This window comes from Bison bison, unplaced genomic scaffold, assembly GCF_000754665.1.
Source record: "Bison bison bison isolate TAMUID 2011002044 unplaced genomic scaffold, Bison_UMD1.0 scf7180017864499, whole genome shotgun sequence".
Taxonomy (NCBI): Eukaryota; Metazoa; Chordata; class Mammalia; order Artiodactyla; family Bovidae; genus Bison; species Bison bison.
The window spans coordinates 4,163,291-4,176,948 of NW_011495058.1; the positions used below are offsets into that span (position 1 = coordinate 4,163,291).

At 47.8% G+C, this 13,658-nt stretch overlaps 1 protein-coding gene across 1 annotated transcript in view; it reads right to left on the reverse strand.

Annotated features, from left to right (window-relative positions):
- Positions 1–269: 269 nt before the first annotated feature.
- RAMP3 (receptor (G protein-coupled) activity modifying protein 3) overlaps positions 270–13,658 on the reverse strand; it is a 23,122-nt gene continuing 9,733 nt past the window's right edge. The window contains exons 2-3 of the mRNA XM_010829023.1: positions 5,142–5,274; positions 270–1,439 (exon numbers count right to left, since the gene is read on the reverse strand). Of these exons, the coding sequence (XP_010827325.1) occupies positions 1,184–1,439; positions 5,142–5,274 (389 nt within the window). The 3' untranslated portion in view covers positions 270–1,183. The remainder of the gene's footprint in view (positions 1,440–5,141; positions 5,275–13,658) is intronic.

Below are 13,658 nucleotides of genomic sequence, written 5' to 3' on the forward strand. Positions count from 1 at the left end.
TGCAACCTCGAAATGCCGGAAAGATGAAGTCTCCCCTCCATCCTCAAAGCGCAGGGAGCCAGTGGGAAGCACAAAACCTCTGAGAGCTGGATAGCGGATCCCTCCCACCTGCCCACACTCCCCTGGTTTGAGGCTGTCTTTGCTGCTCTGACCTCTGACCTCCTGGAGCCTCAATCACTCCGTCTGTAAAATGAGCCTGGGGGACTTGCCAGTTCTAAGAGGCCAGGCAGAGTCTCTGTGAATTCCCTGAAATAAAACTGGAAATCCCAGAAGTAGCATGTCTCTTTACTCACAGAAAGCAAAGGCACAGCAGACAGAGCTCAGCCAGTAGAGCGCACAAGGCCCCTACTCCGAGGCCTTGCTCACAGAGGGGTCCATTAGCAAGGAGGCCCACACCAGCTGCGGCCACAGACCGGACGTCGCAAGCTATCCTGTGGTTCCTTGGAGCTCCCAGTTCAATTCTGTCTTCCAGATTCTCTCTAAGTGGGCTCTCCATCAAGAGGACTCAAGGCCTGCAAAGCGAGGACCCACAAAAGCCCCCTCCCACACTCTTTACTGCCCCACCCCCAGACAGGTGGGAATGAAAGAAAGTGAAGTCACTCAGTCGTGTCCGACTCTTTGCGACCGCCTGGACTGAAGCCTACCAGGCTCCTCCATCCATGGAATTTTCCAGGCAAGAGTACTGGAGTAGGGTGGGAATAGGCACACCTTTTCAGAGCAGAGACACTGTGGTAGGGCCAAGGCTGGGGGTGGTATCAGAGTAGGAGGTAGGGTCAGGCCTGGGCTGGAGTCAGAGTGGGAGGTGGAGTCAGACTAGGAGGTGGGACCAAGGCTGGGGGTGGAGTCAGAGTAGGAGGTGGGGCCAGGACCAGGGGTGGGGTCAGAGTGGGAGACGGGGTCAGGGGTAGAGTCAGTTGGGAAGTGGGGTCAAGGTCAGGCCAGGGCAGGACCCTAAGGGACTTGGTACTGGGAACACCAGAGGCCCCAGCCCAGCCTGGGACAGCGCAGGTGAAGCAGCGGTGATCTGTGCCCAGCACACAAGCTCCAGCCACAGCACGTTTTCTCTATCACCAGCCCAAGACCACCGGGGCAAGGTTCGGGGGCAGCTGAAGCACCAGCTCAATCAGCCCTGCAGAACTTTCTTCCATCTCTCCAGGCATGGCCCCTGGGGCTCACCAGGCCCTCACAACACCTGTTCGGTGTGTTTGCTGCGCCACACCACCACACCAGTCATGGCGATGGTCAGCAGGACGGGCACGGTGATCAGCGGGATAAGAATTTCGTCTGGGGGGTCCTCCCAGTCTTGCCTGTCCACCGAGCAGTTTTGGAAGAACTGCCTATGGACGCTGGCGATGAAGCTCTCAGCCAAGGGGTTGGGCCAGTAGCAACCCACCACGTTGGTCTCCACCTCCGTGCAGTTGGTGAAGCTCTCGTAGTACCTATGAAAGCAGAGAGTTTGACCATTCAGCTCCCCCACCCCTTCTAACTTTGGCCCTGACTTACAGGAAAGTGGGAGGCAGTGCTGTGTGGCCACCGGTTCTCAGCATGGCCCCAGGCCACATGGGAACAGTGGCCTCATGCTACAATCTCTCTTGGGCCTGCTGGTCTGGCAGTATCCATCCCCCTGGTGTCCTTGCCCTGAGGTTCTTTTGCGTGGTGGCCCCATACCCTGCAAGAAACTCTGAGGCCATAAACTCCCCAAAATATACCCCATGCCCCCGTCTGCATCTCGTACATCATCCCTGCCCTCATCGTGGTCATCCACACTGTCACCTCCTCCCTACAAGGAAAGGAACTCCCAACACCCCAGGTCTGGACTCAGCCCCCAGGGTGCCAGCACCCCCAGGTCTTCCCAGAGGACACTCTGAGGCTGGGCTCTTTCTCCAAGGCCAAAGGTCACAGCCCCTTGACCTGCAAGGCCCTTCTCACCTAGGACCACTATATAGGCCTCCCATGGGGTCGCTAAAAGTCGGACATGACTAAGCGACTTCACTTTCACTTTTCACTTTCATGCATTGGAGAAGGAAATGGCAACCCACTCCAGTGTTCTTGCCTGGAAAATCCCAGGGACGGGGGAGCCTGGTGGGCTGCCGTCTATGGGGTCACACAGAGTCGGACACGACTGAAGTGACTTAGCAGCAGCAGGGGAAGAAATCTCCCTGAGGCCAAGGGCCGGCTGCCTCCCAGTCAAGTTAACCTGCCTTCATTTACCTGACTGGGTGGTGCGGGGAGGTGGGGGGGGCATCCCACCCGTGAGCCCAGCCCCAACCTGTCTTCCTCTCCAAAGTTACCTTCTTCAGCCCCCACCTGACAGGACATGGGACCCCCTCTGCCCAGGGTCTTCCTGTCTGTGTTGACCAAACCTGGAAAGGCACTTAGCAAGCCGCGAATGAGGAGCCACATCCATCAAACAGCCAGGCTCCTGATGGTCCATGTGGCCAACCAAGTGTTACCACTAGCAGTCCCCAGAATTCAACCCCAAAGCCCACTGACCGAGGATTACTGGCCTCTGGGGCTGCTGACCTAGACTGAAGCCATTGTTCAAGATGCTCTGGTCAGAAGACTGGTTGAATATCTGCCTCAGTGTGCCAGCTCCGACCACTGCCCACCTGGCAAAGTGCTTCACACAGGACAGGCTTGGGGCAGGAAGGGGTTCCTGCCTCAGCTCCCTGTGGGAACGAGGCTTTGCAACCACACTCCTCCTTCCGGTACTGACCCAGGAAGGGTGGCCTGAGCAACAGGAAGGATCCGCTTCCTGCAGGAGCTTCCTGTACACAACCTTATCTCTGCCTGGAAAGGCAGTGGGAAACAGGGCAGCAGATCCATTCAGCCAGACCCTTCGCCACCCCTCCTGGTGGCCCTGGGGCAACCGATTTCCCAGCCCAAACATTTGGCTGGTTGGTCAGGCACACATCTGCCCACACCCCTCAGGTAACGCAGGCAAGGAAGAGCCGCACAAGGCAAAAGAGAGCAGGAAACAAAGGCTACAGCCTGGAATCCATGTGCAGAGCCCTGATGTGGTCCTTGGGATGGGTCCAGGCTCTGGGTCGCCTCACTAACCAGGTCCTCAGGCAAACCATCACCCTCAAGACCCACCCCTCCCACTGGGCCCTATGAGTGGCCTGCCACCCCAGAGCTTCTAACCCGACACCTGCAGAGCCACCACCTGCCCCAGAGCTCGGAGCAACTGAGCCAAGGTACAAGAAGCAGGAGGCGGAGGGTGATTTGAGGCCCGTGTGACCCCCATGCACAGAAAACAGCACGAGATAGCAGCTTAGGGCTCAGGATGTGGAACCGATATCTTCCCATCTCAGCTTGGCTGACCATCTTCCTGACTTTGCCCACATTGCTTAGCCTCCATGAGCCTCAGTTTCTCCACCTGTAAATGGGGTTCATAATTCTCAGCCCAATAAGGTAATGGACCTTATTAGGTGAAAGCCCCCACCTTGGTGAAAAGACCAAATTAAGTGCTGTGAATACACTTCTGGTAAGTGCCTGGCATATAGTAGGTTCTCAGTGAGGTCACAGGTGAGTCCCAAAGGCTAGGGTTTGGGCAGACTGCCCACGCTTGCTCCTTCTCAAGATCACTGGGAACTGACTCCTTATTGTGACAGAAAATGTTGTTACAATAAAAGACAGCAAAGGTCAGGCGCTCAGGCACAAGGCAACAGTTGCAGGAGGCCACCCCCACAGCCAGCACCCCGCCATTCCCAGGGCTGGGGAGGCAGATGAGGCAGGGATGCACGCCTTTCCACACACAGTCCCAGGTGCTGTTAACTCATCAGCCTGCGTTCAAACTGGAGATAAAATCACGGTGTTCTTCCCAAGGAAGCTGCCATTTGTGTGACATCATGGAACCAGGGTCACGACAAGCTCTGTTCTTCCCAAGCTACTCTGGTCACCCCTTTCCATGCTCTCCCTTCAGTCTGTCTCCCAGAGCACCCTCCCTCCAGCCCCTGGGGGTGCTCTCACAATGAGCAAAAACACAGCCATGGGCCAGAGGGGAAAGTTGGGATGTGGAACCCAGAAGGCAGGCAAACTGCCCCTGGCAGGTTCCCTCTTCCGCCAGCAAACTTTTCCCTAGTCCAGTAGACATCGGCCCCTCTCTCCTCCAAGACCCCCTCCGGGCTGACCCCTCTACTGTTCTCCAGCCCTGGGGCTGGATGTCTGTTTAATCTCACTGAGGCTTTAGCAGGTGACAGAAGCCCAGGACAGGAAACTCACACCTCCTCCCTAAACCTCCACCCCTGTGTGTCCACTCTGGGCTTGGCATTCAGGTTCCAAGGACAATAAGAAGCCTGGCCAAGGCCCTTCCTGAACATCCCCCTCCCCTTTCCCAGCAGACACAGAAATTGTGTTCCATTTGGTTCAGTGAACAGCTATGTGTGGAGTCCACGAGGGGGCTGTGGATGTGCCCACAAGGAGCCACTGTCCCCTAGGGAGATGGCCATGGAAGCCCATAGAACAACCACTGGGAACAGACAGCACAGGAGCCAGGGTCTTGGGGTGGAAAGGGCTGATGCAACTGATAGAAATCCAGGGGTCCCAGGCAGGCATGGCCCACAGGACAGATTGAATGCAGCAGCCACCAGTACTGTGCCAGACAGAGACTTCTAAGTGAGAAGTGGGGGAAGGTAGGCACAGGCCATCAGTGATTTCCGAGGAAGTGAAAGGTGTACCTAGACACTTGATGCTGGGTGTGATCACAGGAGATGAAAAATATCTCAGAAGCTTCTAGAAAGTCGGGCCCTCTGTGGTGGGGCCCCCACCACACCAGGTAGAAACCAATGGGACTCAGTTTCTCTGTGGTCCAATGGTCCTGACTACCCACCCAGCCCTGGCTGGTGCTGTGAAGAAAACCCAAAATGACAACTCCACCCAGCACGGACCGTGAAGAGAGGCAGGCACCCCAGGGCAGGGCACCAACCACATTCAGGAAGGGGAGTGGGTGTCGGTGGTTCCCAGAGAAATGACCACACTCAGAAGAGTGGGGGATGCACAACCTGGAGTGTTCAATTTGGAGCAGCCTGTGTGGTCAGTGAGGGGAGTGAGGGGCTGGGAGGCTTGGAATGAACCTCGGAACTTGAGGAGCACAGGCGCTGTGGGCAGGGCAAGGGCAGGGCATGGGCAGGGACACTCACACGATGAACTCCGAGAGGTTGCACCACTTCCAGACCTCTACCTTCTTCATCTTTTCGGCGAAGGTCTTGCCACAGCGGGGCAGCATGGCCAACATACGCTTCTCATTGCAGCCACCCACCGGGGGAGACTCCCCTAGAGAGGAGAGAGTTGTGAGCATCACTAGGAAGGCTAGGTGCTGTCATGACCCTTGAAGGTTCGTGCTGATGCCCCTCAAGGTCTGCCCCCTGGAGTCTTCTTCCATCACCTTGGCCTCCATGTAACTCAAGAAGGTTGAAGCCAGTGCAGAAAACGGAACGCACATTGAGATGTCACCAAGACAGGACCAGAGGGGTCATAGAAAGAAGTCCTCTAGTGAGGCATGGAAAGAAGCAGGCAAGGGAGGGCAGCATGCAGAGAGATGGGGGTCTTGGGAGTGGAGAGGCTGAGGGAAGATGGGTTCCAGTGGGATAAAATATAGGAGAGGACTTCCCTGGTGGTCCAGTGGTTAAGAATCTACCTGCCAATGCTGGGAACATGGGTTCAATCTCTGGTCTGGGAAGATCCACATGTCATGGGGGCAAATAAGTCCATACACCACAACTACTGAAGCCCAAGTACCTAGAGCCCATGGTCTGTAACAAGAGAAGCCACTGCAATGAGAAGTCCGCATGTTGCAACTAGAGAGTAGCTCTCATTGCTCTCTGCAACTAGAGAAAGCCTGCATGAAGCAACAAAGACCCAACAGAGCCAAAAATAAATAAATAAAATATTTAAATAGAATAAATATATAGGAGAAAGTCACTGTGTCCTTGTATAAGATGAAGTCTTCTCATATGGCACTAAAAATACAAACAAAAGAAAAATATAGAAATTGAACTATATCAAATTTTTAGACTTTTGTGCTTCAAAAGATACCATCAAAAGAGTGAAGACATCCCACAGAATGAAAGCAAATATATGAAAATCATATCTCTGATACAGGGTTTGTGTCTAAAATATATAAAGAACTCTTATGGCTATTAAACAAGAGCAATGACTCATTTAAAAATAGGAAAAAGGGGAATTCCCTGGTGGTCCAGTGGTTAGGACCCAGTGCTTTCCCTGCCAGGACCTGGGTTCAATCCCTGGTTGGGGAACTAAGATCCCACAAGTCATGTGGCACAGCCAAGGTGGACGGAGGGGGGTAGGGGAAGGAATGAAAGGTTTGGAAGGTTCTTATTCTATACATGAATTGATATAATATCACTTAGACTGTGATAAGTTAAAGATACTACAAATCCTAAAGCAACCACTAAAGTAATCAATAATAATTACTGCCAATTAGTGAAGGGGAAGAAGAAGGAGAAATAAAAAAGTGGAAAAAAAAAAATACAAAGTCTAAAAAAAGGCAGAAAAAGAGAGAAGTGGGGGCACGAACTGATGGTACCATGGTAGATTTAAAACTAACCATATCAATAAATTATCACATTGAAAGTAAATGGTCTTAGCACCTCAATAGAGAAATAAAAATTGTTAGGACTTTCTTGGCAGTCCAGTGGTTAAGACTCCAAGCTTCGACTCCAGGGGGTGCAGGTTTGACCCCTAGTCAGGGAGCTAAGATCCGCATGCCACATGCCACAGGGCATAGCCAAAATTCAAAAAATGAAACAAGGATTATTAGATGAAATCAAAAGGCAAAATCAAAAATCCAATCACAGGCTATTTATACGTACCCTACCTTAAAATGACTCAAATAGATTCAGAGTAAAAGGTGGGGAACAATATGCCATGCTGCTGCTGCTGCTAAGTCACTTCAGTCGTGTATGACTGTGCGACCCCATAGACGGCAGCCCACCAGGCTTCCCCGTCCCTGGGAGTCTCCAGGCAAGAACACTGGAGTGGGTTGCCATTTCCTTCTCCAATGCGTGAAAGTGAAAAGTGAAAGTGAATTCGCTCAGTCGTGTCTGACTCTTCGCGACCCCATGGACTGCAGCCCACCAGGCTCCTCCATCCATGGGATTTTTCCAGGCAAGAGTACTGGAGTGGGGTGCCATCGCCTTCTCCGATATGCCATGCTACCACTAATCAAAAGAAAGGTGGAGTGGCTACATTAATACTGGACAAAGTATATTTCAGAGCCAAGAGTATCACTAGAGATGAGTCTTTCCATAATAATTAAAGACTCAATTCATTAACAGTAGTTGGATGAAAGGGGAAGAAGTGACGTTGGAGGCTGGACCCAAAGGCAGACTAGTGCAGGTGTTCAGGCCTTCCCAGTTTATCTAAAGCCTAACAGAAGGCAGAGGTGGGTTTTCAAACTCCACACTCCCCCACTGAACCCACCCTGAGCCTCAGAACCTTCACATCATGGGGTCCCAGGCAGGCAGCAGCCAAGCCAGAAGCTGACACCCCTCAAAGAGGAGCCTTGCCATCTCTGCAGGAAGAGGGTACCCTTCTGAAGTTAACCACCACCACCAGATGCCCAGCCCTACCCCCTTGGAGTCACTGGTTTGCTGTGTGACTCTGGACAGACCCTTCACCTTGCTGGGCCTGTGTCTCCTCCTCTATAAAAGAGAGTGGTACTGATTCTGGGTGTTTTCACTAGTCAATAGTCATGCATCTCTTTCAACTTGTCTCCATCTGGCCACAACTGCCCCACCCACACACCACTCTGCCTGGACCCCCAGCCACCTAGCCCCCTTCCCAGGCTGTAGCAGGTCTGGATTATGTGCTCCCAGCCTGTCGATCCAGTTCTATTTTAACACAGCTCTCGATTCTGAAGTCCTTGATGGAAGCAATCTATTGTAATACAATTCTTCTGAAGGCAGAACAAAGCCATTCCCCTCTGAGGCTGGTACAGACCACCATACCCGAGCCCACCTGGAGATCTCTGGGGCTAGGGGCCTCCCTCCCAGCCCCTCTCAGCACTCAGTCTCTCAGGATGACCACGTGAGGTGGAACAAAGGTGTCTGACTTGGCTGTACATCCACAGTCCCTGAGTCCACAGCCCTGGCCCATGGCAAGGGTGACTCTGAGATTGGGACCAAACATTCGTATTTGTTAAAAAAAAACAAACGAACAAAAAAAAACCCACCCCTGCGTGATTCCAATGTACTGCCAGAGCTGCAAACAAGCAGGGAAAGCTCACAATTACATGCATACAGGCACGGAGATCTTGTGCAATGAAGATTCTGAGCCAGTAGGCCTCCAGCACCAAGATGCTAATCTCTGACAAGTTCCAGGTGCTGAGAGGCCCTGCCCACACTCTGCAGAGTTAAGAGACAATGGGAGAGCTGAGGAGTCAGAAGTGGTCGAAAAGCCCCTCATGTTCACCATGACTCTATTCCCAGCCCAGATGCACTCACTCTACTCTCTAAGCCTCAGTTTCCCCTTCTGGAAATGAACACTGGCCTGGCTGCCCCTTGCCAGGCTTCCCTCAGCTTCAGTACTGACCAATGTCCACTGAGTGCCCTGTCCTAAGTGTGGTCCAACTTGCTGAGCCCCGCAACAGCCCAAAAAGACAGGGTCGCTGTGACCACTTGCTCAGTAACAGGGTGGGGGGCCAAACCCACATGCAGCCCTGGCTCCAGGCCGTGCAGGCCTGGAGTTAGTGACTCTGGGAGGCACAGGCTCTCGGGCTATGTGGAGGCAGCTGAGAAGGCCACCTGTGCTCCATTCCCCCACCCCACCCCCAGCCGCCCTGTTGCACAGGCATTTTTTCCTTGCAGCTCATTGATAGCCCAACACAGGCTCCAGTCCACTTAATGTCCTCCACATCCAGCCATGTGCCCATTCCTGGGTCTGGCTGACAGTCTCTGCAGGGTATCCTACATGGGTCTCCTGAGTGCCACCCTCCACCCATGGGCACGAGCCAGGCAGGGCTCATACTGTGGTTTGCCCCTACTGGTACTGCCACTCCTCCCAGCTGCAGCCCAACTAGACCGGGCCATCTAGATCCCCTGGACCACCATCAAAACCCAGCTGGACCTGGATCCACGGACCTGGATGATCTGGACCTCCTCAGCCTAACCCAGCCACCACCTGTCAGATCACTGAGACCCAGTTCAGTGCTTCCTCCTCCTCCATCTCATTCTCCTCCTTCCCCCTGCACATCCTCCCTCTTGGAACTCCTTCCTCCTCTCCCTTTCTGATTCCTCATAGACCAGAATCTCCATATGTCCCAGGATCGCCACACACCAACATGGCAGGGGCCTGGCCAGAGCAGGTTGAGGATATGCCATCAAGGACCACGTGACATCCTGAGGCGAGTTTCCTGGGATAACTTCTCCTGCCCATGGTGGGAGTGGGCAGTGTGCTATGAGGATGCACAGGACAGGCACCATGGGACACCTGTCAAGTGACCTTCATGAGGGGATGGAGGGACAGTTAAGTAGAGCACCATTTCTGACGCACAGGCTTAAGGAACTCCCAGCAAAACCCAACAATCCATCCAGCGTTATAAGACTGAGGTAAAGTTTCTGGTACCGGAATGGGAGGTAGTGAGGTATCTGTCTAAAGTCCAACACCAAGGAGAGAAGAGGGATGTGGGGCTGGGCTCAGTGGTACCAAGACTGGGACTTGGAAGTAAAACTTTCCTCTTTGGTGAGCTTGAGGTTTGCATGTGAGAAGATAAGTGAGATTTACAAGTCCCTGAATGAAACACTTGGAAAGTCTTTAAATGCCAGAATTGACTGCCGTTTCAAAGAAAAGAAAATAGATGGTTTTGGAAAGTTCATGCTGTTTCTTCACTGAATTTTAGAGATCAAGTCCTGAGCCTTTGGAGTGGGAGCACTGACTCCAAGACCCTAGACTACCAGAGAACTAACCCTAGGAAGTATCAAATAGTGAGAACTCACACAAAGGAAACCACTTGAATATAAGCCCCACATCACCAACCACCAGTAGCACACAGTGCAGGATGCCTCATCTAAACAAACAAAGCAAAAATACAAACCCAGTCATCAGCAGACAGGATCACCACTTCACTCAGCCTTGCCCATCAGAGAAAAAACAAACAAACAAACAAAAACTCAGCACAAATCTCACCTTATACAAGCTCACACAAACCACTGGACCAACCTTGGGAGGGCAGAAACCAAAAGGAAAAAAGAATTTAACCTTGAAGCCTGGGAAAAGGAGATCTCAAACACAATATTAAAAAAAATAAATAATGAAAAGGCAGATAAATACTATACAAATGAAGGAACAAACTAGAAACACTGAAGTCCAAATAAATGAAGAGGAAATAGGCAAACTCCCTGAAAAAGAATTCAGAATAATGATAGTAAAGATGATCAAAAACCTTGAAAACAAAATGGAGAAAATGCAAGAATCAATTAACAAAGACCTAGAAGAATTAAGGAATAAACACACAGAGACAAACAACACAATTACTGAAATTAAAAATACTCTATAAGGAATTAATAGCAGAATATCTGAAGCAGAAGAACGAATCAGAGAGCTGGAAGATAAAATGGTGGAAATAACTTCTGAAGAGCAGAATAAAGTAAAAAGAATGAAAAGAACTGAGGCTAGTCTCAAAGACAACTGAGACAATATCAAAAGCACCAACATTCGAATTATAGGGGTCCCAGAAGAAGAAGAGAAAAAGAAAGGGTATGAGAAATTTTTTGAAGAGATTATAGTTGGAAATTTCCCCAACATGGAAAAGGAAATAGTCAATCAAGTCCAAGAGGCACAAAGAGTCCCATACAGGATAAACCCAAGGAGAAACATGCCAAGACACATACTAATCAAGATAACAAAGACTAAACACAAAGAAAGAATATTAAAAGCAGCAAGGAAGAAGCAACAAGTAACATACAAGGGAAATCCCATATTCTTAACAGCTGATCTTTCAGCAGAAACTCTCCAAGCCAGAAGGGTATATTTAAAGTACTGAAAGGGAAGAATCTACAACCAAGATTACTGTACCTGGCAAGGATCTCATTTAAAATTGATGGAGAAATAAAAGCTTTTCAGACAAGCAAAAGTGAAGAGAATTCAGTACCACCAAACTAGCTTTACAACAAATGTAAAAGGGACTTATATAGTCAAGAAATACAAGAGAAGAACAAAGATCTACAAAATCAATCCCAAACAATTAAGAAAATGGTGATAGGAAGATATATATCAATAATTACTTTAAATGTAAATGGATTAAATGCTCCTACCGAAAGGCACAGACTGGCTGAATGTATGCAAAAACAAGACCCATATATATGATGTCTACAAGAAACCCACTTCAGACCTAAAGACACATATAGACTGAAAGTGAAAGGATGGGAAAATATATTCCATGAAAATGGGAAGCAAAATAAAGCTGGAGTAGCAATCCTTATATTGGACAAAATAGACCTTAAAATAAAGAATATTACGAGAAATAAGGAAGGACACTACATAATGATCAAGGGATCAATCCAAGACGAAGACATAACAATTATAAATATCTATGCACCCAATATAGGAGCACCTCAATAAGACAAACACCAACAGACATAAAAGGAGAAATTGACAGTAACACAATAATAGTAGGAGACTTTAACACCCCCACTCACACCAATGCACAAATCATCAAAACAGAAAATTAACAAGGAAACAGAAGTCTTAAATGATGCATTAGATGAGATGGATCTTATTGATATCTTCAGGACATTCCATCCAAATGCAGAAGAATACACCTTCTTCTCAAGTGCACGTGGAACATTCTCCAGGATAGATCATATCTTGGGTCACAAATCAAACCTCAGTAAATTTAAGAAAATTGAAATCGTATCAAGCATCTTCTCTGACCACAATGCTATGAGACTAGATATCAATTACAAGAAAAAAACTGTAAGAAACACAAACACATGGAGATTAAACAACACATTTCTAAATAACCAACAAGTTACTGAATAAAGCAAAATATAAATTAAAAAATCACTAGAAATAAATTACAATGAAAACATGACAACTCAAAACCTATGGGATGCAGCAAAAGCAGTTCTAAGAGTGAAGTTTATAGCAATACAATCCTACCTCAAGAAACACGAAAAACATCAACTAGACAACCTAACTTTATACCTAAAACAATTGGAAAAAGAAGAACAAAAAAACCCCAAACTTAGTAGAAGGAAAGAAGTCATAAAGATCCGAGCAGAAATAAATAAAAAGAAATGAGAGAAACAATAGCAAAGATTAATAAAACTAAAACCTGGCTCTTTGAGAAGATAAACAAAATTACAAACCTTTAGCCAGACCCATCAAGAAAAAAAGAGAGAAGAACAAATCAACAAAATTAGAAATGAAAAAGGAGAGGTTACAACAGACAATGCAGAAATACAAAGGATTATAAGAGACTATTATGAACAACTATATGACAATAAAATGGATAACCTGGAAGAAATAAACAGATTCTTAGAAAAGTTCAATCTTCCAAGACTGAACCAGGAAGAAATAGAAATTATGAATAACCCAATTACAACCACTAAAATTGAAGCTGTGATCAAAAATCTCCCAAAAAACAAAAGCCCAGGACCAGATGGCTTCACAGGAGAATTCTATCAAACATTTAGAGAAGAGCTAATGCCTATTCTTGTAAAACTCTTTCAAAAAATTGCAGAGGAAGGAACACTTCCAAACTCATTCTATGAGGCCACCATCACCCTGATACCAAAACAAGACAAAGACAACACAAAAAAAGAAAACTACAGGCCAATATCACTGATGAATTTAGATGCAAAAATCCTCAACAAAATTTTAGCAACACATAAAAAAGCTCATACACCATGATCAAGTTGGGTTTATTCCAGGAATGCAAGGATTCTTTAATATATGAAAATCAATCAATGTGATACACCGTATTAACAAACTGAAAGATAAAAATCATATGATAATCTCAATAGATGCAGAAAAAGCCTTTGACAAAATTCAGCACCCATTTATGATTAAAACTCTTCAAAAAATGGCCATAGAAGGAACCTACCTCAACATAGTAAAGGCCGTATATGATAAGCCTATAGCAAACATTCTCAATGGCGAAAAACTGAAAGCATTCCCCTAAGATCAGGAATAAGACAAGGTTGTCCACTTTCACCACTATTATTCAACATAGTTCTGGAAATCCTAGCTATAGCAATCAGAGAAGAAAGAGAAATAAAAGGAATCTAGATTGGAAAAGAAGTAAAGCTCTCACTGTTTGCAGATGACATGATACTGTACATAGAAAACCCTAAAGACAGTATCAGAAAATTACTAGTGCTAATCAGTGAATTTAGCAAAGTTACAGGATACAAAATCAATACACAGAAATCACTTGCATTTCTATATACTAATAATGAAAAATCAGAAAGAGAAATTAAGGAATCAATCCCATTCACCACTGCAACAAAAAGAATTAAATATCTAGGAATAAACTTACCTAAGGAGACAAAAGAACTGTACACAGAAAATTATGACACTAATGAAAGAAATCAAAGATGACATAAACATATGGAGATATATTCCATGTTCTTGGGTAGGAAGAATCAATATTGTGAAAATGAATATACTATCAAATGCAATCTACCAGATTCAAT